This window comes from Conger conger, chromosome 18 (genome assembly GCF_963514075.1).
Source record: "Conger conger chromosome 18, fConCon1.1, whole genome shotgun sequence".
NCBI lineage: Eukaryota > Metazoa > Chordata > Actinopteri > Anguilliformes > Congridae > Conger > Conger conger.
The window spans coordinates 10,219,714-10,246,381 of record NC_083777.1 but is presented as its reverse complement, the minus strand read 5'-3'; the positions used below and the strand labels follow the sequence as shown (position 1 = coordinate 10,246,381).

Here is a 26,668-nt window from a genome sequence, read left to right as displayed (position 1 = left end):
AACAACAAAAGGGGAAAATGGATAACCATGCACCAGTCAGGACTGAGGCACCACAGACTAGTAGAAGTGCTGTGTAATATTAAACCAGTTTGAATAATGAGTAATAAACACAAATCAGAGCAGAAGGAAGAGTGTTTTTTTTAGGGTAAAAAAAAAAAACATATCAGTTTTTTTTGTTTTTTTTGTTATCTCTTCAGTTACGATGTATATTACATCATAGGATATTATCACATCAATCATCAAAACAATAAAGGACAGCAGATTGCTGAATCAGAGTGACATGGCAACAGACGGGCGGACAAAAGTCTTCTAAAACTTCAAATGTGACTAGCCTTCTTTATGCCGCTTGTTCTGTTTCTGTGCTCGGTGATAATTCTGGGACTCAGAATTTTTTCAATAAATTATCTGAGATAATAAGAAAGTAGGAATGTTAACCATGAATGTGAAATACACCAGTTTCCACAGATAAAGACTGTATATTCATATATACAAGCTGACAAAGAGGTACTCTTTTTATATTTCAATTTATATTATATTGAAGCACACAAGTCATTCATATTGTTAATTACTTGTGTGCTTCAATAAAAGAAACCTCATATGTACACGTCGCAGTCTTTAACCTACTTCTGATCGATATGCATAGTTAAGTTAACCCTTGCCTTAAATTAGTTCATCCAGTGGCAGGAAACGGCAATGTCCACTTATGTGCATTTATTTCCAGCAGAGACAAGTCGTCATCAATATGCTATTTCCGCTTAGTCATACAGATCCCGAGAAAGACCAAGAGACTGAAGACTGGACAGAGCTGAATGGGTGATAGGCTTTCAGCCTCTGTGAGAGCAGGAATGAGAGAGAATGTTAGACAAAATACAAGTAAAACTGGTTCCTATCTGCTTAGAAACTGTTGGACATTGTTTGAGGCATAACAAGTTCTAGGATGCTTTTTATTACTTGACTACATCGGTAGTGGTGGATAGTGCTTCTTTCGCATTAAATCACTGACACTATTTTATATTCTCTTTTGTTTAATTTTCATCATATAATATTATCACGTTAATCATCAAAACAAAAAGGACAGCAGATTGCTGAATCAGAGTGACATGGCAACAGGCATGCAGACAAAAGTTATGGACTTCAAATGTGACTAGCTTTCTTTAAGTGGTTTGTTCTGTGTTTCTGTGCTCAGTGACTTGAGGGGAAATGATCTGACTGTATATTACAACGCATGTATATTAAGGCATACAAGGTGACAAAAATGAGCTCCTAACTTATATATCCTGGTAGGTAGTGCTTCTTTCACATTGAATCATTGGCGCAATAAAATAAATAATAGAATAACTCTGTCTGTTACAGGCCTACTCAAAATAACGTAATATAGGCTAAACTGATCTATAAGTGCAGTAGCATGCTCTGTGCGCACATTACGATGGAATTCGGCTCAAAAGAAAGTAGTTGTTCATTTGCGATTTGCAAGCGGGCAATGCGCTCAATAAAAGCCCTTAAAGGTATAACAACAGCAAATTCCAAATAAACTGCGGTCATGCACACCTTCCAAAGTCTGCCTCTATCGGCGGTGTGCACCGCTTCATTGAGCGTTCGGAATGGTGAGAGGGAGTGCTGAGTCATTGTATGACGTCCGTGCGCCTGACCAGGTCACGTGTGTTTCAGCGTCGTGGAGTGCCAGTAGGGAGGCAGCGTCCGATTTCACTCAAAAGCCGACCGAGGAGGTGTGTGTGAGTGTGCGACTGACTGAGCGCGCTGTGTTTCAGTAGCCTTCACTCACTGCTCAAACACAGAGGAGCTCCGACCTCCGGCCGCGACAAATTACTGTGTTAATTCACTTTTCATTGTTCGGTGTGGTACTGTTGCCTTGGCGCAGAAGATAAACCTTAAACTCGAGTTAGTTTTCGTTGGGGACATTTTTAATAAGTAATGTGAGAAGGCCTCGTGTATGTTAGCTGACTAGCTAATAATCCTAGCTAGCTCAAATTCAAGAGGTTGGAATCTCATTTGGAAGTGGTGAACAGTAAATCAATAAAATAAACATCGATTCAATTTAATTAGCTTTCGACTTGCAGTGCACAGCTAGCTAGCTGCGTCGTTGGACTTACACCGGCAAGTCTGTTGTTACTGCAGATTTGTGCTAGTATGGGATTGCTGTCACAAGGGTCTCCACTGAACTGGGAAGAGACTAAAAAGTACGCTGATCATGTTAGAAAACATGGCATCCTTCAGTTTCTCAACATCTACAACAAGGTGAAAGATCGGCAGAAGGATGTGTTAAAATGGGGTGACGAGGTAAGACCCAGAAACACTGATAAAGTGCTTATCTTCTTCCTACTTTGCTGTTGTTGTGTTCATTGTAAGCACTAGGCATGCGCTGCAGTTTACAGTTACATGTTTCGCTGCGCTGGTATTCCTTTCATTCAGAATGGATACATGTAGCTTTGTTTCGGTCAAACATTGTTGCTAGCGTGACGAAATCCAGATGGACTATTGCAGCCATTCTTAGACATTTTGTGTAGGCCCTTTAAAGTTATAAGATCTCTGCCTGCCGTAGTGTAGCAGGTGCATGCGTCGCCAGGCAGTAGCTACGATGTTTAGCTACGGTCGACGTTGGGTCCCCATGCTTGTCAGGTCAATGCGCAATGTTTTCTGAAGATAAAATCGCTTCTCATAATACTCGTGATTTTCCGCCATACTTTCTCGCTTTCCTAATTAAATACCAAGGGTTTATCTGCAAGTTTTTACGATAAATGTATCATAAAATATAATTACACATTAAGTGAAAATATTCCGTTATTTGTCAGAATCCTATTTTAATCTATATTTTTTGTATTTCCGAAAGCGCACTCATAATCTGAATCGTCCAGTGTTTTGTTGCAAAAATGTACCGTGATCATATCTGTATATTGTTGTTAATAAACAAACCCCACAAAGTTTAACTGGATTTTCTAGTGTAACGTTCTGAATGTTTTTGTGTGTTTTGGTCAATTCTGTGTGATTTAAGATGCATTTGGCGTCAGAAAAACTGGCTTCCTGTTCCTGAAAAGATTTTTCGTATTTGACGGAAGTCTATAATTTGTGAATTAATCCTGTTTCCTTGAAAGCGGAGGCTGGATTGCATCATGGTTGTAGTCAGAGTTGAAGTTGCTCCGTGAGCTACTTTACTTTGGTTTTATTTCAAACCCGACGGACATGAATAAGGTTACAGTGCAGTGTTGCAGCATACTTTGTGATAGACATCAATGGTGATGGCTGGGGATTTTCCCTGAGGGTGCGATCTCTGGTCTGTTCCAGTCCTGAGGCTTTTCCTTCGGTCTGGTCTTCAGCAAGTGAAATGCATATTAATTTGAATTTCAGGATTCATCGACTTGACCAGTCAAGAACATTCCACGTTTTGACCCAAAAAAAAACCCTCCCTTGCTGTAGCAGTATGCTTCAGGTCGTTGTCCTGCTGCAAGATAAAGCATCGTCCAATGAGTTTTCACGCATTGGGTTCGATCGGAGGGGATGAGATGTTTCTGTACACTTCCGTGTTCATCCTGCTGCTGCCGTCAGCGGTCACATCATGAACGAAGACAAGTCCGCCATTATCAGCAGCACCTGTACAGGCCCAAACACTACCCCTACCAAGTTCAACAGATGAGGCAGTGCTCTGGATCAGTTTCTTTATCTCTCCACATTTCCCTCTTTCCGTCACTTTGGTACAGGTTAATGCTGACCTCATCTTTCCACAATACTTTGTTTCAGAACACTAGAGGTTTTTTAATGTACTTTTTAGCTAACTAACCAGGCTGTTCTTGAGATTGACCAGTTTTTAGCATCTTGCAGTGAACCCTTTGTGAGCTTATGCTGATTTAGTGGTAGTCTTTTGATACATCTGTGCTTACGTCTTACGTTTTTTATTTGCCTCACAATTAAAAGTATTCTTTGGTCATAGTCTGTAGTGGTTTTCTGTGGTTTACCAGGTTATTGCTATTGCTGGGATCACCAGTGCATTCTTGTTCATGACAATATTTCAGACATGATTTTGATACACCCAATGTTTTGGCTAAGTCTCTCATTTATTCAAGTTGTTTCAGCCTCACGATGGCTCGCTGAGCTGGTATTGACATTTATCTGGTCCTCGTGCTCAGAGGCAACAGCACCTGACTCCAAATACAAATTCCACACCTAGAATCAACTCTAGCTTTCTTGTGCATGAACTAATATACACAGCTGGCCAAGAAACAACTGAGCAGCTAATTGTCCAATTACTTTTGGTCCCCTAAGATTGGGTTACTATGTAGAAGAATAACTCATTCCTACAGGGATTACCTGATTTTGGGGTAAATAATTACAGCTGCAATGTAACCTCATTTAGCGTTTTATTATATTTTCTACTGAGCCGATACAACATTTACCTGTACGTTGGCTTGGCCTGGGTCAGGCGGGACACTTTAGGCGTAACTGTGACACGTTGTCTTCTTGGCTAATCCTGGTTCTATGCAGGGGACTTTTAATTTCTGTCATTAATAATTGAAAGCTGTGTGCCTCCTCTGCCGATAAGGGCTGGCTTTGCATTGAATAGCGACGCTGTGCTCGTCGGTCACACATCTTTCCTGGCCTGTATTCGTTTGCTCATCTGTCCATTTTGTCTGATCACGCGATAATGACATTTCACAGTTTTTAATCCAAACTAATTATACAATTTGCAATTCCCCACCTTCAAGCGCAAACTGAAGACGCACCTCTTCAAGCAGCACCTCTCCCCATCCCTCCCTACCTCCCTGTGAACCTTAATTGTTGTCTTTGTGATTTACTTTGTGTTTTGGTATTTTTAGTTGGCTAGGTAAGCAGTATTTGGATAGTTAAGTTTGCTTTGTTGTTTGTTTATTTGTTGATTAAAAAAAAAAAGCCTTGTCTTTGTTGTACGGGTAGCAATTGAAATTGTACTTCCCTCTAGGGTCTTTCAGCGCACTTAGCCCTGGTTATGGGTATGCACTTTGTTGTACGTCGCTCTGGATAAGAGCGTCTGCCAAATGCCAATAATGTAATGTAAAAAATGTAATTTGCGGCTGATACGATGGGCTCTGACACCGAGATGTTCGGAGCTCAATGGGATAAGTATATGGCGTTTAGCAGTGGCGTTATCCAGAGTCGGCCTCAGTCTGTCAAGCCTTCTCCTTGTCACAGTGCATTCGTTTCAAACACGCTGGAATGTTGTTGTTTCAGAATAATCCCACGTGCAGACAGGGGATTACAGGGTAGCCCAATCAAAGTCGAAGACAACCCGTCCGCTGAAACGGAAAGGGATGTGGCAAATGCGTCCCGTTTTTATCTTGGGAGGAGCCTGGTATTTGGCCGGCGCTGTGACTCACCTTTAGAAGAAGAGTTTGAGTCCTGGCTCACGGAAAGTTTGCACTTCAACTGACCCCAGTTTGTATGACAAACAGATTCCTGAAATGACTAGTTGTGTGTTTTACTGGAACAAGTTCAGGCTTGCTAGATATCTATACTGCACATTGTTTTGATACCCAGTTGGTTATATTTCCTGGTTGTCTGGAGTAGAAAATTGAAGCCCAGATTGGCTTGAAAATTCAAACATTTTATTACTTCCTAAAAGATACCCCAAAGCTGGTGCCTGAGCATATTTTTGGAAGGTTTTTATTTTATTTTTGATTGTATTGAACCATTTTTGTGTGGACAAGCGCAATGTTTTCATGAAGTGTAATTCAACTTATCTTTATCTGATCTAAAAAATACACTAGAGGAATGTTATTCTATACTATATTGCTATGTTACTATAATAAACTGCTATATTATTTGTTTGTTTGTTGCATTGCTAGGTGGAGTACATGCTGATAGCGATGGATGAGAAGGATGAGAAGGTTCGCCTGGTGTTGAACGGAGCCGAGGTGCTCCACACGCTTCAGGACAAAGGTGAAAACACCAACCCAAAGTAAGTGGACTCTGAACGGCACTGTTCACAAAGGGGTGGCCTTTTCGAGAGCCAACCCAACAAGCAAGCCTCCCGCGCTCACGTCTGTAGAGCTGGGGCGCGTCCCATCTGAAAACATTTCGCTACAGTTTCCGCGTTGAACGGTATGTTCAGCAGTGCGCGACGTTTAGCAACAGCCTTCGAGCTATGTTTGCTCCCGTTTTGTGGATGTGTCGGGCGTGTAGCCCTAATCAGTAATGAGGTAGGCCTATGCTTTAAAGCCCGGAGAACGACTTATCTGACACCTTAGGAGCAAACCGTGCTATGTCAGTCAGTCCGCCCCACGGTTTGTAACGGGATGTTCTGTCTAAATAAACATTTTCTACGTTTGAACGTGGCCCAGATATGACTATGACTATACAGTTGTGCCTATGGGGGTGGATGCCATCGTCGTAACGTTGTTTATAAAATGGGCCATTTGCGTGCTTCTACTTTTCACTGATTGCATCGGTTCTTCTGCAGGGCCGTGTTCTTGTTGGTTTTGCCTGAAGGCAAATTTGAGAGCATGTGAGCTGGCCTCTCCTCTGTACACTTACCTGAGAATTTGTGGCAAGCTGAAGTTCACTACCGCTCTGTCGTTATGAATTTGTGAGAAACCCACAGGAGTGTCCAGTTCCTCTGCTACACAGAACTATCCTTCATTCCATATTGTTGTGGAGAGTTGTCCTTGGTACAGTGCAATTCGAAACCGCTTGTTGTGAGCTGGGTAACTCAACCACCCCTTCGCTCATGCCATTATTATTTTATTTGTCCCAATTTGAAAAATTAATTTTGAAAGCACTTTGGATTTTCTTTAGTTTCTGGCTCACGTTGTTCTTGTTTTTGTTCTAAAATACATCACTTGGTGAAAAAGTATCAAGAAATCATTCGCCGACCAAAGGAAGAGACTCGCTACTTTAAAACAAACGTTTCGCGGTTGAAGGTTAAGCGCTGATTAAAGATACGGTCGTTCTCTTGTGATTTGTGTTAATAGTGCGGCAGCCCAAGGTGCGAAAATGTAAACATGTTGTTTGCTCTTTTATTAGCAAAGTAAATGCATGCATCGTGAGGTGGTGCGCATTGTACGAATGTGCTTGCGCAAGCCGCTGGAGATCTGGGGGCTGGGCTGTGTCATTCCTCATTACTGCCTCTCTGCTGCACATTCTGAAGTGCCCCACACAGCACTTTTCCCCCACTGAGATAGGGGCTCAACACAGATTAAAAACATGTTTAACTGGTCTGAGAGTTTAGCTAAGCCTGTCATGTGGCCAGCGTTGGACAGTGAGCCCCTTCCATCACCCCACCAAACCCCCCCCCCCCCCCAGGGACATTTAATGGGTGACTGGTATTGTCTGCCCGTAGAATGTCCGGCATTTGAAATAACATTGCGTGTGTCTGTGTCTGTGTCTGTCTGTGTGCGCACACAGCCACCCAACGCTCTGGAGGCCAGAGTACGGCAGCTACATGATCGAGGGCACCCCCGGGCAGCCGTACGGGGGGACCATGTCCGAGTTCAACACGGTGGAGGACAACATGGAGAAGCGCAGGAAGGAGGCCTCCTCTGTCCTCCAGGCACATGAGACGCTCTGCACCATTACGTCATTCCCCAGGTGTGTGAGGTCACCAGACCCCTCCCTCCCGTAACCAGGTGTGTGAGGTCAGCAGACCCCTCCCTCCCGTAACCAGGTGTGTGAGGTCACTGGACCCCCTCCCTCCCGTAACCAGGTGTGTGAGGTCACTGGACCCCCTCCCTCCCGTAACAAAGGCGCACTATCCTGTCACAGGGGGTCAAAGCCCATCAAGACCTTCGCCCCAGAAGCCACGTTCTCTACGTCTACCATGTCCCTAACATGGGGTAGCCAAAACCCTAGAGGCTAAGGTGTTTGACCGGGATGTGGAGGGTTGGTGGTTCAAGCCCCAGTGTAGAGCAAGGCCCTTAACTCCACATTGCTCCAAGTGGGATTGGTCCCTGCTTAGTCTACTCAACTGTCAGTCACTTTGGATAAAACATCAGCCAAATAACTGTCATGTAATGACACACACCTGAGGCCCTGTACACAGACGGGACCAAAGGAGGCATGCCTCCTACACGAACACACTACACACTACTACATTTATGAAAGGTGAGTGTTTTGGTGAAAAGGAAATAAGCTGAGGTACTGAACGCGTATGGAGAATAGCAGAGAAAAAAAAGTTTCATTTTGACAACTTTGTCAACAGGTTATTAAGGGTAGCTGGGCTTAAACGATGTTGCACTCTCTTGCTGAATACTGTTGACCCACAAATGGCTCTGAGTGAATTAGGCTCATTTTGTTCATTATCCTCGACCAGATTAAATATTTGTTGTGTTTAATAATTGCCTAGCTCCTTGTTTGATTTTCCATTGACATTACGCCACACAGTGATCATGTACTTCGGTATTAGAGGCTCGTGGAAACCAGTCTTCGCTATCTAGGCTAGCTCAGAATAACAATAAATCAGGTTTTAGACTCTGAACATAACCTCAGCTTCTAGCAAATCTTCTCTACTTTGAGTGGATAATGGGTGCTAAGGGAAAGTGCAATTCTAACTCTAACATTAGTTCTTCTGTTCTGTATCGCCTTTGGGCAAATTCTGCAGATTAACTGGAGAACTTTCCGTTCCTGCAGCTCACCTGAGGATGGCAGCTTGACCGGGTCAGTTGAATTTCCGGGCCAAGTAGACATCATTTCAACCTGACACCCTTGTGTTTTTAGGCTGGGCTGCCCTGGTTTCACCTCGCCAGAGTTCAAGCCCACTCCAGTTGACAAAGGGGCATCCAAGTCTCTCTTTTTCCCAGACGAGGCTATAAACAGGCACCCGAGATTCAGGTATGTAGTATATAGTATATGGTATGTAGTGTGCAGTGTGCAATATGTAGTGTGCAGTGTGTGGTGTGCATGGGCTTGGCAGTGTTGCTTATCTCGCTCCTGGCTCTCGCAATAAATTCCTCCAAGAGATCGATCAAAGACATTATCAGAGTGAAGAGATTTGTGTAGAAGTTTTGGGTGGTGTGTGCCATTATTCGATGATCATACACAGGGGCTTTCCATTGAAAAAGTTGCACATTAGCAGTTTGTGCATGAGTCATTACCGCGGTATCTAGCACATCAAACATATCAAACAATGGAACCATTTCAGTGGAGTTCAGATGCTTGCCTTCAACTCGACAGTGAAGTGTTTGCCTGGGACTGGATGTGGATGAAGGCCGTGCTCTGAGCATTAGGCTGTTGTTGGCAGTGTTATGTAACACGGTTGGGGCAGGGGAGGGATGACTGTGGAGGGTGAGAGCCAGACCAATGAATGGGGGATTAAGGGTGACCCGCACCTCCCCCCGCGTCCCCCAACCGCCACCAGCGCTGCAGAACCGGCTAAAACAACAAGGTGCCCGCTGTCCCATGGACAGACACGGCCTGACCCAGACTCTGACCTCTGACCGGCACAGGCTAACCGGCAGCTAGCCAGGACAGGAGAAACTGCCCAAACACAGGCTAACCGGCAGCTAGCCAGGACCAGAGAAACTGCCCGAAGACAGGCTAACTGGCAGCTAGCCAGGACCAGAGAAACTGCCCAAACACAGGCTAACTGGCAGCTAGCCAGGGCCAGAGAAACTGCCCGAACACAGGCTAACTGGCAGCTAGCCAGGACCAGAGAAATTGCCCAAACACAGGCTAATCGGCAGCTAGCCAGGACCAGAGAAACTGCCCAAACACAGGCTAACCGGCAGCTAGCCAGGGCCAGAGAAACTGCCCAAACACAGGCTAACCGGCAGCTAGCCAGGACCAGAGAAACTGCCCAAACACAGGCTAACCGGCAGCTAGCCAGGACCAGAGAAACTGCCCAAACACAGGCTAACCGGCAGCTAGCCAGGGCCAGAGAAACTGCCAAAACACAGGCTTAGCGAAGCTTCATGCCTCGTCTTCAACTCAGTCTGATAAGTCTCCATGGTTCATTGACCTTCCTGGCTCGGATAGAGGGAAGTCTCAGTGGAATTTGTTACGGCCAATTTGAAAAGAACATTCTGCAGTGCGTGTGTTGCGACGTTGTCCCATGTGCCGTGCATGCTGCAGATTCCACAGAGGCACAGCAATAACATCCCGATGTCTGTCTATTCAACGTGGGTGGGTTGGCTTGTCATTACCATACGTGACCTTCGTAGTCAGCATGACATTACGGTGGCATGTAAACATTGTATTCTGTGATAACACTGCACATACTGTGTTTTCATGTACTTTGCACTGACTGAAGGGCAGTAGTGCTACAGGTTGGCAGGGGTGCATGCAGTTACATACAGGAAATCCTTTGTTTGCTCTGTATGAAAATGAGTAAAACTACACTATGGAAGTTCTGTGTGGTAAACACGTTTTCGTTGGTCAATTATTTCTGTTGTTCCTGAACTTCCATGTTTTTAATTTGAATGTAAAGCCTTGTGATTAAAAAATGCTAAATATATATATATATATATATATATATATATATATATATATTTATATTTATATTTATATTTATATTTATATTTTTGCTCTCCAGCAATCTGACTCGAAACATCCGTCACAGGAGGGGGGAGAAGGTGGTGATCAACGTGCCCAGTGAGTACCTCCCCAAAGTGGCTGGGCTGTGTTTTTTGTTTTACACGAACAAGCGTTTCTCTGAGTTTTTCGTAATTTAAGGGAATACGTGTATGTGATATATGTCCGATTTAGGACGTTGGGAAGTGCGGAAATGAAAACACGCACGCCCTGGCACTCCAGAGCCCAGGTGAGGTGGATTTTAATTGACCCTTTAATGTCCTCCTCCTTTCTTTGCCTTCTCTTCCTTCGGATAGTTTTTAAGGACAAGAACACCCCGTCTCCATTTGTGGAAAAATTCCCTGAAGATGACGGAGAGGCGGAAAGGGCGGCACTCCCTGACCACATCTACATGGACGCCATGGGATTTGGGATGGGCAACTGCTGCCTGCAGGTAAACTCGCCTGCGTTACCACACATAACATAGCGTAGCATACCGTAGCATACCTTCACGTAGCATTACCATTTCATAGCGTAGCATACCATAACTTAGTACAGCATAGCATAGCATAACATAACATAGCATAGCATAGCATACCGTGTCATAACTTAGCATACTATCACGTAGCATTACCATTTCATAGTGTAGCATACCATAACTTAGTATACCATAACATGGTATCGCATAGCATACCATAACAGCACACCATACCATAGTATAACGTAGCATAGCGCATCTTGCAGGCTTGGTTCATGCACCATGTCACAGTATTTGTTCACATCGTGCCTTCGTGGGAATTATCATGCTCCTTCAGGCACACCCTGATTTATCGTATCAAGATTTCCTGTAAGGCCAAACAACTGCACCCACTTCCTGCTGCTGCTAATCCAGTCCAGGGAAAGAAAATGTTTATTTTCCTCTCTTCTGAAAGCTGAGAGCAGCGTATTTCGCAGGGTTACTTAAGGATAAACACGGAGCGACTAAAGGAAAACCACCACTCTCTTGCTGTTTCTTCTCCTGGTAAACTTCCTTTTTGTACTTTTAAAAGATGTTTCTGTTCTTTGTAGGTAACATTCCAGGCTTGTAGCATTTATGAGGCAAGGTACCTGTATGACCAGCTGGCTACAATATGCCCGATTGTGGTAAGTTCATAAAATGAGAAGCAGCCTATCACCTTACCCTTGGAGAAGACACATTTCATAGCATCTTGTCGTATCACTTAGCCAGTAATAATGGTTTGCCTTCCTGTAAATTTCTCTAAATGTAATGTACTTACTATCCCAGGATGATGGTACCTATTTCCGGGATTTCACTGAATATTCTCTCATTCGGGAGCATGCTTTTCTGGAAGTAAACAGCCATATCGGTCATATAAATATGATGTGGAGCTTCTTTAAAATGCAGCACTGCTTCACTACACTGGTGTGTGAGGATGGCCGCACATGGGTGGAACGTCTTGGGACCCCTCCACAGTACTGTGGAGAATATTTTTAGCATACTCCCCATCACGTACACTACTAAAAAGTATGCCCTAAACAGTATGCAGTATGCTTAGTACAGCTGTAGTAGTACCCTCTGACGACCCAGCAGTTAGGAGGCTGATTCGGACACAGCCCGAGTTTGCGTGCAGCAGAGCGACCATTTTGAGTGTTTACTTCCCGTTGCCGGTTTGCGGTTTGGCAGCGCGCGCTGACAGTGCACTTGTTTACAGATGGCCCTGAGCGCGGCCTCGCCCTTCTACAGGGGCCTGGTCTCCGACATCGACTGCCGCTGGGGCGTCATCTCCGCCTCCGTGGACGACCGCACGAAGGAGGAGCGGGGTCTAGAGGTGAGAGTGGCCCTTCCGCCGGCGGCCCGCTGTGCTGTCGTTCGCCGCGGTCGTGCGGTTCGTGTGGATCGGACCGCCGGAGGTTTAATGTTCAGTCCCTAGTTTATTTTGGTCAACAGCCATTTGTGCAAATGAACAATAATGGTATTTTTTATGAATAATAAATGCATTTATACCACATAATGTAGTCTTGTGTAAGAAGACATTTACTCATTTACTGTGTAATGTATTCAGTGGCAGTGATTGAGCTGCCTCTTAGCTGCCTCTTGTTCGATGACAATGGGCAATAGGAGTTAACTTCTGTATTTATTGTAGTAATGACTATTTCTTCTATTTTATTTATTAACTTTCCCTTTTTCATATAAAAACTAATTTTTTTAGGGGCAAATACGTTTGCAAAAAGGAATAGCTTTTTTATATTTAAGCCATCTACCAGATGCATGCGCTGTGTTACATGTTGTTGCCTGCAGTCCGTTTCCGCAGTTGGATGTTTGCATCGCATTACATTACATTATTGGCATTTACCCAGAGTGTCATAAACATCAAAGTGAGTTTGCGCGCACACCCACATAACTGATGCCCCACTCCACTCCAAGACTGAGCCCTGCCACACTTGAATTTTCACCCCTCGTTTAAATACATTTCTTGGTTCTTTTCCCAGCCCCTGAAAAACAACAAATACCGAATCTTTAAATCCAGATATGACTCCATCGACAGCTACCTCTCCCCCTGCGGAGAGAAATACAACGACATAGATCTGACGATAGACGAGGACATCAACAAGCAGCTTCTGGACGCAGGTAACGTGCCGGCTTCTGCGATTGCTCATGGCTATGAGAGGGAGCGCCTTCATTCTGCTAAAGTGCATTTCCATGCTCCTTGCGCTTCTGCAGGGGAGGGAAAATGCATACTGGCTTCATGATGTACACTTCAGTTCCAGCACGCATTTTCAATTACCACTGCCTGCATTTTGCCATTACATGTCTTTACTGAATCCCATGTGCAAATATCATGAAATATTATTCACTTTTGAAAGATATTTAAACGAGAGCAAAATGTCGAGCTTCATTATATTTCAATTTGTAGTTTGTCCCAGTGTAGACAGACGTCAAAATGCTGGAGTCTTCAGTTTAACCATGAAATACATTAAACCATTATCCCTGGCAACATCTTGGCCTTCCATGCCTTCATTGATGTGAACATTTTACTGTTGGGAAACATGAAGCGCTGATCACTCTTAGAAGCAAATTAAGTTATTTGCATTTGGCTCTTGGGCACGTCGGTGTTTTTTTGGTAGCCACAGTTCACACCTGCAGGACATGCCCTGGGGCCTGCAGGCCTGTCCTCTATCCGCTTGTGGGAGAGTTTGAGGCACAGCAGTCCGTAAGTATTTGGACAAACTAATGCTAAAAGTCTGCACTTTAACTTTGTAGTCGTGGATTTATTTCAAATTCAATGTGCTGGAGCACACAACAACAACAACAACAACAACAAATGTGTCACTGTCCAAATACTTACGGACTGCACAGAATGTATCATGGAATCACTGTGGAAGCCAACAATCTGCCATTGTACAGGATGGCAGCATTGAGGCCTTCATGGTACAAAATGTTTTTATTTTTTATTATTATTCTAGAGTGAAACTGAGGTAAATTTTTGTAGGCATCGACAAACTGCTGGCTCAGCACGTAGCCCACCTTTTCATCCGGGACCCTCTGAGCCTCTTCGAGGAGAAGATCCACCTGGACGACGCCAACGAATCGGACCACTTTGAGGTGAGCGTGGTGCGCTCTCATGTGCTAACGGATGTTCTCGTGGCTTCAGCGCTTGACCGCAGACGCACACGTCGAGCACACAAGACTCAACCGCCATTTGCATTGTTTATTTACTTTTCCGATTTGAATGTTCTTTTCATGCCGAAGCTCAGATACTATTTGGTCACACCTGCATAGTCGTCCTTCCCTGCAGCTAATTTCTCAAATTCCAACCCTGAACTCTGATGTTGTGGTAAATGTGTTCTGACAGATCCAGTTTTTCCCATTCGTCCCCAATAACGTTGACTCTCAAATACAAAAAAAAAAAATCTTAGCCCAGCAGGTTAATTCTTGTGATTGGTTGTCAATTCACCACACTTTTGGAGAAAAAGGGACACTTGCGTTATTTGAAAGTCAGCCTTAAGATCAAACGTTGATTCAATTCAGGCCAAATTCCCTTTCAGAACTGAACCTATCCCCGGCAGGTTTCCGCTCTATAATAAGACAAACACAAAGGAAGTAGTTCAGCCCATTTCAGATAAGCTAAATAGTGGGTTGTATCATCAGGCACTTAACCCTTTGAAGAGTAGGTTTTTATAGAAGGGTTTTTCTGAATTCTAAGGGTCCTCGAACATTGCTTTCAATTACCCATAGTAAATGGTTGGAATTTATATAGCGCCTTTATCCAAAGCGCTGTACAATTGATGCTTCTCAATCGCCCATTCATACATACACTCACACACCAACGGCGATTGGCTGCCATGCAAGGCACCGACAAGCTCGTCAGGAGCATTTAGGGGTTGGGTATCTTGCTCAGGGACACTTAGGGATTGAACCGGCAACCCTCCGACTGCCAGAGGACTGCTCTAACAGCCTGAGCCAATGTCGCCCCCTATGGTGATTGTTACATCTGCATAGGAATGTTCAGTTAACAATGGTTCCATCTTCTTAAAACCTAAGATTAAGACTGTATAACAGAAGAGTTTTCAGCTTAGTGGTGTTGTCTGTTGCAGAACCTGCAGTCCACCAACTGGCAGACGATGCGGTTTAAGCCACCGCCCCCGAATTCAGACATCGGCTGGAGGGTGGAGTTCCGCCCAATGGAGGTGAGTCTGCATCCGGTGGAGGGTGGGGGTGTCTCACGGACATTAAGGGTGACAGTATAACAAGCTTCCTGTTGGCCTGCCGCAGTTTTATAACTGCAAGCCACATCAAACCGAAGTGATGCGATTGGCTTGCCAAGATACTGCCCCAGTTCATCAGCTGTGTAAGCTAATGGCATGTTCCGTCTCTGAACTGATGGCACACGCTAGGGTTGAGCGATATAGGCATTGCGGTATAATGCATTATTTTTGTAACTGCAGTAACTACTATCTCCGGGATGTGGTGTTAGATCCGGTGTTAAATTCTTCTGGGGGGGGTGAGAGGGGAGAGGGGAGAAACATCACTCGTATCTTTTCAATGTTGATATGACAGCTACTCTTTCCATGTGGTAGATAAAAACATGACTACAAAGATGAAGAGCGAAAATGAAGTGATGTGTTTTGTTAAGTTAAGCAACATTGAGTAGATACAACTGATGTTTTTTCTCCCCCGGAAGCTTTTCTGTTTGGAGATGTTATCGTATGAAGTATGATTAAACATGAAAAGAAGGAACAAAACCTACTGCCACTTGCCAGAAATAGTTCTTATAAAAATATTCAATGTACCGAGATGGCTATAACGCCCAGCCCTACCACACGCTCATTGTTTACTTAATTAAACGCAATCGCAGCGCAGCAGAATCTCGTTATCCGTGTGACAAGATCGACGTAAATTACAGACTGTAATGCACCACTGCTGCCCTCTGCTGGATGCTGAGGTGTTTGGCAAAGTCAATCCACTACTTTATCAGTCTACTGTACAGCATAGGTGCACACACGTACACTCTGTTAACCCTTTCACGCCCAACAGTGCCATGTGGCTCTCAAGCATAGCTACCGTAAAATCTGTGCCATATGCCCCTCTCGACCTCATAACCTTTCAACTTCTCAAAATGACAGCTGTACTATTCTTTTGAGCCCCTATTAAAACACTACTAAATTATCAGTTTTCTCAACCAAAGCCACTTTATTATTGGGCTTGGGATTGAAAGGGTTAAAACAAACCTCCAAGCCCAGAGACCATTGCATAGTAGGCATAACGGAAGTTTCTGGATATTATAACTGCTGTGTGTGAATTTATGAACCTGAAACAGACTCGCTCCTAACTGCAAGCTGGCTCACACCATACTACATTATGTACTTGAGAGAAAATTAGTGTGTTCATTATTATGTAGCATACTGTAGATTGATTTCCCCCCCCTAATTTTTCCAGCATGGGGGTAGGTTATTCCTGTTTGGTTCTTACATAAAGATATTCATTTTCACAACTCGCAGATGGAATGCACCCAGAAATGTGTAACAGGTTTCAACACACAATGAGGATTCTTTCTGACCAAGGCTCCCTAGGAGCCTCCGGCAACGTATCACAGCGACAGCCAATGACTGCACTGCCCTCCCAACCAGCTCTCACTGTTGAGCAGAAGTATGCTTGCATACAGGGCAGTTGGAATTTGAATGCTGTCATGAGTCGCTGGCCAATCACGTGATGTAGCTTATTTAACCCCACATTGCCCCTGGGGGAATTGTCTCCTGCTTAGTCTAATCAAATGTAACTTGCTTTGGATGAAAGCATCAGCTAAATGACATGTAATGTATTGTAAAGATTGGTGAAGCTTATTTGCAGACTGTGTGATTAGTGGTAATGGATAGAGATACAGAATAAGAGTGATGGCTTTTAAATTGTCCTGACTGTATACAAATGCAGTGATTCTTGTGATTACTGTCAATATTTATTTTGCTCGTTAGTGCGTAGTTTTGTACCAATAATAAAAAAAACATTTGAAATGTTTTGCGTTTCCAGGTGCAGCTAACAGACTTTGAGAACTCGGCGTATGTGGTGTTTGTGGTTCTGTTGACCCGGGTAATCCTGTCATACAAGCTGGACTTCCTCATTCCCCTGTCCAAGGTAGGAAAACCGTACAGCTTCTACTGCAACCGGGCATTGTGGGCTTTCAGGCCAAGGCAAAACTCGATAATCATTTCCGAGTCCTTTCAATGGAAATGTTTGCTTTTGGTAACCTGTAGCTTAACCCCAAAGTGAATGAAGTCATCACCTAGAAGGCCAGGAGACAGATGGGCAGGGTCTGGTGTTAACATCTCGTGCCCTACGGCAGGTCGATGACAACATGAAAGTGGCTCAGAAGCGCAACGCGGTCCAGGAGGGCATGTTTTACTTCCGGAAGGACATTTTCAAGGGTGAGCATGTCTCCCAATTACACAGTTAAAATATTGACCCGCAGTAGTTTCATAGAAAGGCCTTTGCATTGGAAGTCGGTGAACCATCGTGGTGATGAAAAGGTCTGCCTTAACAGCATGCACCCAGTTTATTTCCCATGTAAACTTGGTGTGGCCAAGACATGCATGTCAGGTTAGCTGTACTCCTGCCCTTGACCAGGGCACTGACCTCAGACCTGGAGCTGGTCCCCAGGGGCTGCCCACTGCTCCTAAGTGACTAGTATGGGTGAAATGATAAATGGTAAATGGTTGGCATTTATATAGCGCCTTTAGCCAAAGCGGTGTACATTTGATGCTTCTCATTCAGCAATTCGTACACACACACACCAACAGTGATTGGTTGCCATGCAAGGCACCAACCAGCTCGTAAGGAGCAGAAATGCCAGGGGCGGATTACCCCTCTGGGTTGAATAGGGTACATCTCTCCCAGTGAAGCAGCGGGGTGTCCTCTCCTGTCCGCAGGCTGCAGCCCGGTTCTGGACGGTTCCCCCGGCACCCCGAACGGCCTGGACAGCGACACGGCGGAGTACGCCCTGATGAGCATCGACACCATCATCAACGGAAAGGTACGTCCTGAAAACGGCTCCAATACCGCTACTGTGGCCACCACCATCAGCCGTTATTACAGCGGCGGTGCCCTCTGGTGGCATCTGTAGAAACATTAGCAACAGCAGTATAACACTGGTATTATCCATTTATTACCAGCAATTCATTGTTAATGATTAGTTGTAGTGTTGAAATGGAGGCATGCAGCTGTGTTTTGGTGCTGTTATAATTCTGAGCAACATGCAGGAATTATGTTCAGTTGCTCCAAGAGGCAAGTGTTTATTCATTCGAGAAGCTGTGTCATGTATCTTGATATACAAGTAATGTGGGTGTAGCTTTCCTAAAAACCCGTATAAACCCCAGATGGTCGCGGCATCAAACCACCAGCGCTGCCCTGGTCAGGACACATGGTGGTGCTGTAATGTTCCAAATGTTAAAACATAGTTTTATCGTTAAATTCGCTGTGGAAATTAATTTGTGGTCCATGTAATTGCTGCTAAGTCTTTATATTTGTGCCAGGTCATCCATTACTGTATTCTTGTAAAAGGTAATTGAATATTTAAATTTCTACTGCTTCTATTTGCATTATTGCAATTCTGGTATTTATGTTGTGTGGGTATTATTATAATCTGTGTGTGTATTATGTACCGTCTCTTAGGAGGGTGTGTTCCAAGGACTCATACCAATCCTCAACTGTTACCTGGAGAACATGGAGGTGGATGTGGACACGCGATGCACCATCCTCAACTACCTGAAGCTCATCAAGAAACGGGCCTCTGGTATGTGTGAGTCCAGGGCCTTCAGCCTTCAGGGCCTTCAGCCTTCAGGGCCTTCAGCCTCCAGGGCCTTCAGCCTCCAGGGCCTTCAGCCTCCAGGGCCTTCAGCCTCCAGGGCCTTCAGCCAATCTGGGACTGCCTGAGACTAGGCTCTGTGTAAGAGTGTTGGTCCAGGGCTGGGCACTGCCTGAAACTAGGCCCTGTGTAAGAGTGTTCAGTCCAGGGCTGGGCACTACCTGAGACTAGGCCCTGTGTAAGAGTGTTGGTCCAGGGCTGGGCACTACCTGAGACTAGGCCCTGTGTAGAGTGTGTATTCAGTAGCAGGCTTATGAGTAGGCTTTAACAGAGTGTGAGCAGCTGTTAGCCTGAGGTGAGTTGACTGAGCAGGTTGTTAGTAGGTCAGTGAGCAGGCTCTTGGCAGACGGAGTAGTTTGTGAGTAGGCGGGGAACAGACTGTGAGTAGACTGAGTAGGCTGTTGCGCCGGAGTGTAGTCCACTGTGAGTAAGCAGAAGGGTGTTTGGTAGTGTTAGCAGAAGGGTGTTTGGTTGTGTTAGCTGAAGGGTGTTTAATAAAGCAGAAGGGTGTTGTCTTATCTGTGCCCTCTCAGTTCAGCAGCTGTGTGATAAGCAGCAATGAGCCTCTGATATCAAAGCCCTGTGCAAATCCACACCCACAGCACCGAAGGGTCACAGCCAGTTACAGTGCAGCTTTGGAGACTGCAAATGTTCACTTACTGACTTCATTAACAAAGCAGTGGCAATGTGCTGTTATAATTCTTTTTTCAAATGAGCATTGTTCTACTTCTAACAATTTATATGTAGTTTAATTATTCGTGGAACTACTTCTTGCAGAACTGAAAGCTGTTTAGCAGGTCTGTGAGTGATGTTCCGATGGGTAGTGTTGAGGTCTGTGAGTGATGTTCAGATGGGTAGTGTTGAGGTCTGTGAGTGATGTTCAGATGGGTAGTGTTGAGGTCTGTGAGTGATGTTCAGATGGGTAGTGTTGAGGTCTGTGAGTGATGTTCAGATGGGCATTGTTGGTCTCCGAGTGATGTTCAGATGGGTACTGTTGGTCTGTGAGTGATGTTCAGATGGGTAGTGTTGAGGTCTGTGAGTGATGTTGAGATGGGTAGTGTTGAGGTCTGTGAGTGATGTTGAGATGGGTAGTGTTGAGGTCTGTGAGTGATGTTGAGATGGACATTATTGAGGCCTATGAGTGATGTTCAGACGGGTATTGTTGAGGCTTGTGAGTGATGTTGAGATGGGCATTGTTGAAGGGAGTAATGTTCAGATGGGCATTGTTGAAGGGAGTAATGTTCAGATGGGCATTGTTGAAGGGAGTAATGTTCAGATGGGCATTGTTGAAGGGAGTAATGTTCAGATGGGCATTGTTGAAGGGAGTAATGTTCAGATGGGCATTGTTGAAGGGAGTAATGTTCAGATGGGCATTGTTGAAGGGAGTAATGTTCAGATGGGCATTGTTGAAGGGAGTAATGTTCAGATGGGCATTGTTGAAGGGAGTAATGTTCAGGTGGGCATTGTTGAAGGGAGTAATGTTCAGATGGGCATTGTTGAAGGGAGTAATGTTCAGATGGGCATTGTTGAAGGGAGTAATGTTGAGATGGGCATTGTTGAAGGGAGTAATGTTGAGATGGGCATTGTTGAAGGGAGTAATGTTCAGATGGGCATTGTTGAAGGGAGTAATGTTCAGATGGGCATTGTTGAAGGGAGTAATGTTCAGATGGGCATTGTTGAAGGGAGTAATGTTCAGATGGGCATTGTTGAAGGGAGTAATGTTCAGATGGGCATTGTTGAAGGGAGTAATGTTCAGATGGGCATTGTTGAAGGGAGAGACTGGCCAGCCCTGCCGTAGGACGGCCCTGTGTAAAGTGCTGGTGTCCTCGTCCTCAGGCCAGATGATGACCATGGCTCGCTGGATGCGGGAGTACGTGGCCCAGCACCCCGAGTACAAGCAGGACAGCGTCATCACCGACAAGATCAACTACGACCTGCTGCTGCGCTGCGACCGCATCGCCAAGGGGGAGCTGCGCTGCCCGGAGCTGTTCGGAGACCCCGTCAACCGCCGCAACAAATGAGCCCAAACGCCAGAGCGTTCACTCAGCTCCCCGCCCTCCCCATCGAAAGCCCTTTCAGCATGAAGACCAAATACTGAACCTGAACAGAAGAAGAACCCGGGGTCCAAATCCGCCGTTGACTTTTGACTGAAGCAATTTTTAAACGACGCACACGCTGCATGCTGTCGGCAGTGTTCAGCCCTGATGTGTCCAATTTGTATATATCAGATTTTTACAATTTCACAGATTATTTTAGTAGCTGGGGAAAAACTATTTCAATCGAACATGTATGTATATATTTTCTCTCATGTTTGTGTTAGCTGTGTTCTCTGTTTGTGTGAGATTATTTAAGTATGAGACACTAAGCTGTACATTAGAGTTGATTTATCTTATCAGTGACCTGTTACATTGCTCTGCAAACATTAACAACGGTGTGTTCCTACCAGCTTTCCTCTTCATCTGTATGTGAAATTAATTATATTTTTCCTTTTAAGCATAAATATTTTGGCTTTGTACTGCAGTGTCTTTAGAAAGATTGCTATTTGTTCTTGCATTGTACTGGAAAGCTTAAAACAGCAAGTAGTAGCCTATTGATATTCCGGTGAGGGTTATTGATTGGCGATTTAGATATAAAAGTAATTCTGAATAAATTGTACTGAGTTGTACTGTCTTTTTGATTTCCTTCTATGTGATCTAATTTTAATAACATAATACAGCTTATGTATCCAACACGTTATCAGACCAAGTTCTTAGCAGCACAAATAACAGAGGGGTTTAACTGTGTTTAACGCTATTAACGACACTATTGAACACTGTAAGGATATTAGCTGAGGCTATCAGAGGAACCCATAAACGCTCATACAATCCGTGTGAATAAACTTGATTAGCATTTTACTTGTATAGATTAGTGACTTTGGGTGAATTCTCAGAGTTCTGCCAATATGTGCGCAATATGTTTGACTCTATTATCACACATATTTTGCCATTTATCACAGAAAAGGTTTTTACTGTAACCATCATTAAATACAGTTCTTGCTCAGAATGTGATAATTTGTCGCACATACGTTTTGTGTATGTTTGTACTTCCATTCATAATATATTACAATAACTTGTATGTGTAAATATCATTCATATATTTATATATCGACAACGATTTCTCTTATCTTTTGTATTTCACAATGGATCATTTAAAAACCCTGAAGAATAAGTTGAATACTTAAGGATTACATTACCCGACTGCCTTTTAGCAAATGTTCTTTTCCAAATGGGCTATGTTTAGTTGGTTGGAATTTATATAGCGCCTTTATCCAAAGCGCTGTACAATTGATGCTTCTCATTCACCCATTCATACACACACTCACACACCAACGGCAATTGGCTGCCATGCAAGGCGCCGACCAGCTCGTCAGGAGCATTTGGGGGTTAGGTGTCTTGCTCAGGGACACTTCGACACAGCCCGGGTGGGGGATCGAACCGGCAACCCTCCAACTGCCAGACGACTGCTCTTACTGCCTGAGCCATGTCGCCCCTACTTCAGACAAATACCAATGACTTGCAATCCAACTGCTGAATATGATGGAGCCTTTCGAATCTTTCAAACCATTGTATCACTGAAGCTTAGCCAAATGCCAATGTTATTTGCATTTGCAAAAAGGAATCTGGCTATTGTAAAGGTTGGGACTATACAATTAAAAAAAAAGTTTATGCAGATATGCCTCCTTCAGAAAGCCTGTTCTTAAGTTCTTTATCTGTGATTTCTGAACTCTGATTTCTAAATAGGTCATTTCAGACTTCCAACAGTCTAGAGAGGAATGGCAGCATCAAACACCTTCAAACCACAACACTGTTTATCCCACCCCTTCTCTGCGAACGCGCTGACGTTGAAACGCCAGTGGCTGTGGCAGTTAGAACCAATTTCAACCAAAGAGCTTGAATTATTGTACAGTTATACAATGTTTTGGTACAGAGTGTCAGGCCATCAAGTGTATATTTTGAAACCTGAATTTAAGGACTATAAACACAGGCAGAGGGTAATGTCAGTGAGCCTTTTTCAATGATAGGAAGGGATTTACAATGGTCTTGCAGCAATGTTTTAACACAAGAATCTTACCTATTGTACCTTTAAGATAAATACGTCTTGTGTTGTAGTAATTCTGTTGTCCGCATTTACATAGACTAATCTAATATACACCTTCAGAGATCCTGCCTCAAAGCACCATTATAGAGCACTACCCTCAGTTCAGGTGCTGCCCAGCAAAATGCACACAAAACCTGTCAAAGTCTTTTGCAAAAAGGAACTATATTGGGTACATTATGCATCCCCACACCAAAGCTATAGCCCCCCCCTCCATCACTGGATATGGGACAGTGGGCTTGCAGGCCACACTCATCATGGTTTTACCCAGCAACATCAACCAGTGACCCTCTGTACACTTCCAACTGACCTCATATAATTATACAAAATGGAAGCAGGCAGCCATGTGTGTGCGTTAAAGACCGGTGTAGGGACAGCCTGGTTGCTGGGATGCTGGGATCGGAATTGACTTGCTATGGTAACGCTGGACTGCATGTGTGGAAAGAGGGAGATGGGAGTTGTCCCCCCAACCACAGAGACACAGGCAGGGTCTTTTAAACGCCCATCTTCTGCCTTTCAGTGATCGGAGGAATTGGGACTGTAAGATTTAATTAGGATAATTTTCTGAGCTCCAATCTGTTGGGTTTACTTCTCACATCATGCAGGAAAAGCGACAGGATTAATACCTGTTCCTAGTGCAATATTGAACGGTAGGGGGCAGCAAGAACTTGCATTGTCCACAACAAGCTACCGTATTATCAACTATTTCAAAAACATCTTTAATGTATTGTCTTATCCTTAAATTTAATTGTTTAATCCAATTAAACCTTACTTAAACATGTGCAATGCATGAAGCACCCCTTTTTGTAAATAGGATTTCTAGACAACTCTTAACTTTTGCCTAAATTCAATTTCACGCTGCTGAAATCCTAGGGAGTACATAGAAAATATGGCGGTTTTATTTGATCAGGTATCGAGTTAAGAGTTGAACTGACCTTGAATATGTTCATGCATAAGAATGATTTCGCTCTCTTGGAACGGTAGCGATGTTGGCGTTACTGATACGCACTGCACGTGCAGTCAATTTGGCAGACGTGAACTTGACTTCTCTTTCCGGCCCGTCCTGCTGTGTATTCGCACAGTACAGCCTTTCCAAACAGGGCGAATGGGTAGTAGCTAGCTAATGTGTGTAATTGTCAAAGACACGTTGTTCTGTTTTTGTTTATCTGTGACGCCTTCGTTGCTATGTTGGATGCATAACTTCCTGGACCTGGAACATAAGACTGAAACCATTGAAAGACTGAACCACTGAAACCGTAATAGGCTACCTAACTAACCTGGAGCTGTGCCACAATCACAAGTGATCATTCTTTACTTAGACCCACCAGAATATGGCTGGCAAAATGATAGATTATAATCGAGCAATCCCCTGCTATAGCCTAAAGCAGGACACATTTGCTTTAGCCTTACATAACTGTTTTGTAACGCAACATCCTCAGTTTCCCCTGCTGGCGTTATCCCGGAACTGTTAATTTTGTAGTGGCATATTTGCTCTCGGTTCAGATGATCGAAATTACACTACATGTTTGGTCTTGGAATGTGTCATTCATTCAGCTGCCGCTCTGGACCTTTCTACTGACTAATGTGATCTCGAGGTGTTACGCCAAAGTACTCGTGCTCTAGAATTCGTAACTGTCCGGACAAACACGAGGGTAGGTAGCTACAGTAGGCTACGGTTACACATTTGCGAAGACCATTTTGATTATCTACTGCATTTGTAATTGTGATGTTGTATTATTAAAGCAATATCTGAAAGCAATGTACTCATGACAATATAATTAAAGTAGAAAAAAAAGTTACTTTGTTCTTTTTATTCTGTTTCATCTTCGCTTTTATTTTTTGTCCCATTTATTTAGATGTGTCCCATGCTATTAATATTTGCAGAATGGTTTCAGTATGGGAAAGACTCCCACTGGACCTGATATGGCATGGGTATACACACTCATGCTTGCATCCATTTACTCCGCAGGCTGTTGTCAATGGCTACAGACGCAGATTGTCAATGGTGGATTAGACAGGCACTTCTAATTTTGCTGATAATCCAGATTAGGGTTTGGTATGTGTTGCTGGGAGTTGTTCAAGGGGGTGGATTTTACAGTTTAAACCATCAGCAGTCATTGTCCAGCACTGAAGCTGTTCACTATTGCTATTTGCTATTTCTGTGGCAGGACTGCAATGCACACCAGAACAAGTGTTAGACATTTGCATCCCAAAAGTGAGTTTTTTGGATCGTTGAAGTATTTTCCTTAGAAATATTTTAAATATTCAAATTCTGATTCCTGTCATGAGGCTTTCTGAAAAGTGAGCAATGTTCTACTCTTGAAGATGGAAGTGCAAAGAAATGGTTTTGAGACATCACAACCAAAATTTTGTTTGGAAATGTAGGCATATTATGTATTCAGTTTCTAAGAAGACGTTCCTTAAAGTATGGGCGTAAATTAATTTACAACATATGGGCAGTTATGACTCCTTTATGGAAAGTTGTTTACACATATTTATCATATTCTGAGTCCTTGTCAGTACCGTGCAGTCATGTGTTGATGGCTGCACCACTGGCATTGTAATTAAGGGGGGGGGGGGGGGGGGGGGGGGGCACTATGTAGCCACCTAAATAGTATCCCAGACCAGCCAGTTGTCTTGCCTGAACCACCATGTGTAATTGTGAATGTTTTAGCAGCCACCACCCCTCCCCGGTCCACGATCTCAATCTTAAATTTAAAAAAAAATTGAACAATACATGTTTAATCTTAAGTGCTAATCAATATGAGTTCTCTTTATGCTTTTTATTTCCAATTAAACATGGTAACTGAGGGGATTCAGGCATAACATAAAAAGACACAAAACCGTTTAAAGATGATTTTGCTATCCTGTTTACAGCGTGGTTTCATGAACAAGTGGAAAAACAAATTATGGTGGGTTTGACCTTGACTGTGAAAGAATCAGAATAGGCAGCTCCATCATTTTGGTGTAAATATTTAGCATGCACTCACTCATTGTAGCATGGCACTCTCTTCAAGCCATTTGGTTGCAATCAGTGAAATGGAAATAAACACATCACAATCACAACCGGTTTGTTTCTTCATAATACATGACACGCACTGTAGACCTTGCACTTGCTAATTTTTCGGTGTCTTGTTCATTTACTAACTTGTCCTAAAATGTCTTAATTTAACTTCAGTGAAGTATACCATATTTTTGGGAAATTATGCTAGAAATATGTGAATTAATTAATTCATTTTGTTGTGCTTTTCGTAACTTCATTTACTGTAAAAAGGGTAGTTTAACAATTGCAAACATTGTTACTACAATAGTAGCTACAGTATTATTACACGTGAAATTTGAATTGTGGTACTGGCATAATTTGACAGTAGTTGATTTATGACAATCATTCATATACTTCTCCATTGTGATATAGGTACAAAAGCAGTGCTGTTGCGCTTCAACTTAAATTTGAATAGGAACCTGCTTGCTCCAGGTCTAGGCAAAAATATACTTAAAAAAGATGGAGCTTGTGCTCTGGGCTCAGCCGTTTCACTGTAAAAAATAACTGTGGTTGATGAACCACTGTCCCTGGGGACCCCAGAGTATACTGCCTTTCAATTCAACAAGAAAGCAGAACCCCTGCATTGTAGCAAACTGCACTTGAAATTCCTATTGAAATGTATCTCGTGCCAGGTAACGTTTGAAAT

The 26,668-nt window shown here is 43.7% G+C and overlaps 1 protein-coding gene across 1 annotated transcript; it reads left to right on the top strand.

Annotated features, from left to right (window-relative positions):
- Positions 1–1,698: 1,698 nt before the first annotated feature.
- On the top strand, positions 1,699–21,515 carry gclc (glutamate-cysteine ligase, catalytic subunit). The gene is made up of 16 exons (XM_061227919.1): positions 1,699–2,298; positions 5,832–5,944; positions 7,390–7,572; positions 8,698–8,811; positions 10,511–10,569; positions 10,806–10,942; positions 11,557–11,631; positions 12,201–12,317; positions 12,979–13,117; positions 13,980–14,092; positions 15,085–15,177; positions 17,015–17,119; positions 17,328–17,409; positions 17,911–18,014; positions 18,653–18,773; positions 20,682–21,515. Exons 1-16 carry the CDS (start codon positions 2,149–2,151, stop codon positions 20,864–20,866), a joined length of 1,890 nt encoding a protein of 629 aa, XP_061083903.1. The 5' UTR covers positions 1,699–2,148; the 3' UTR covers positions 20,867–21,515.
- The last annotated feature ends 5,153 nt before the right edge of the window (positions 21,516–26,668 follow it).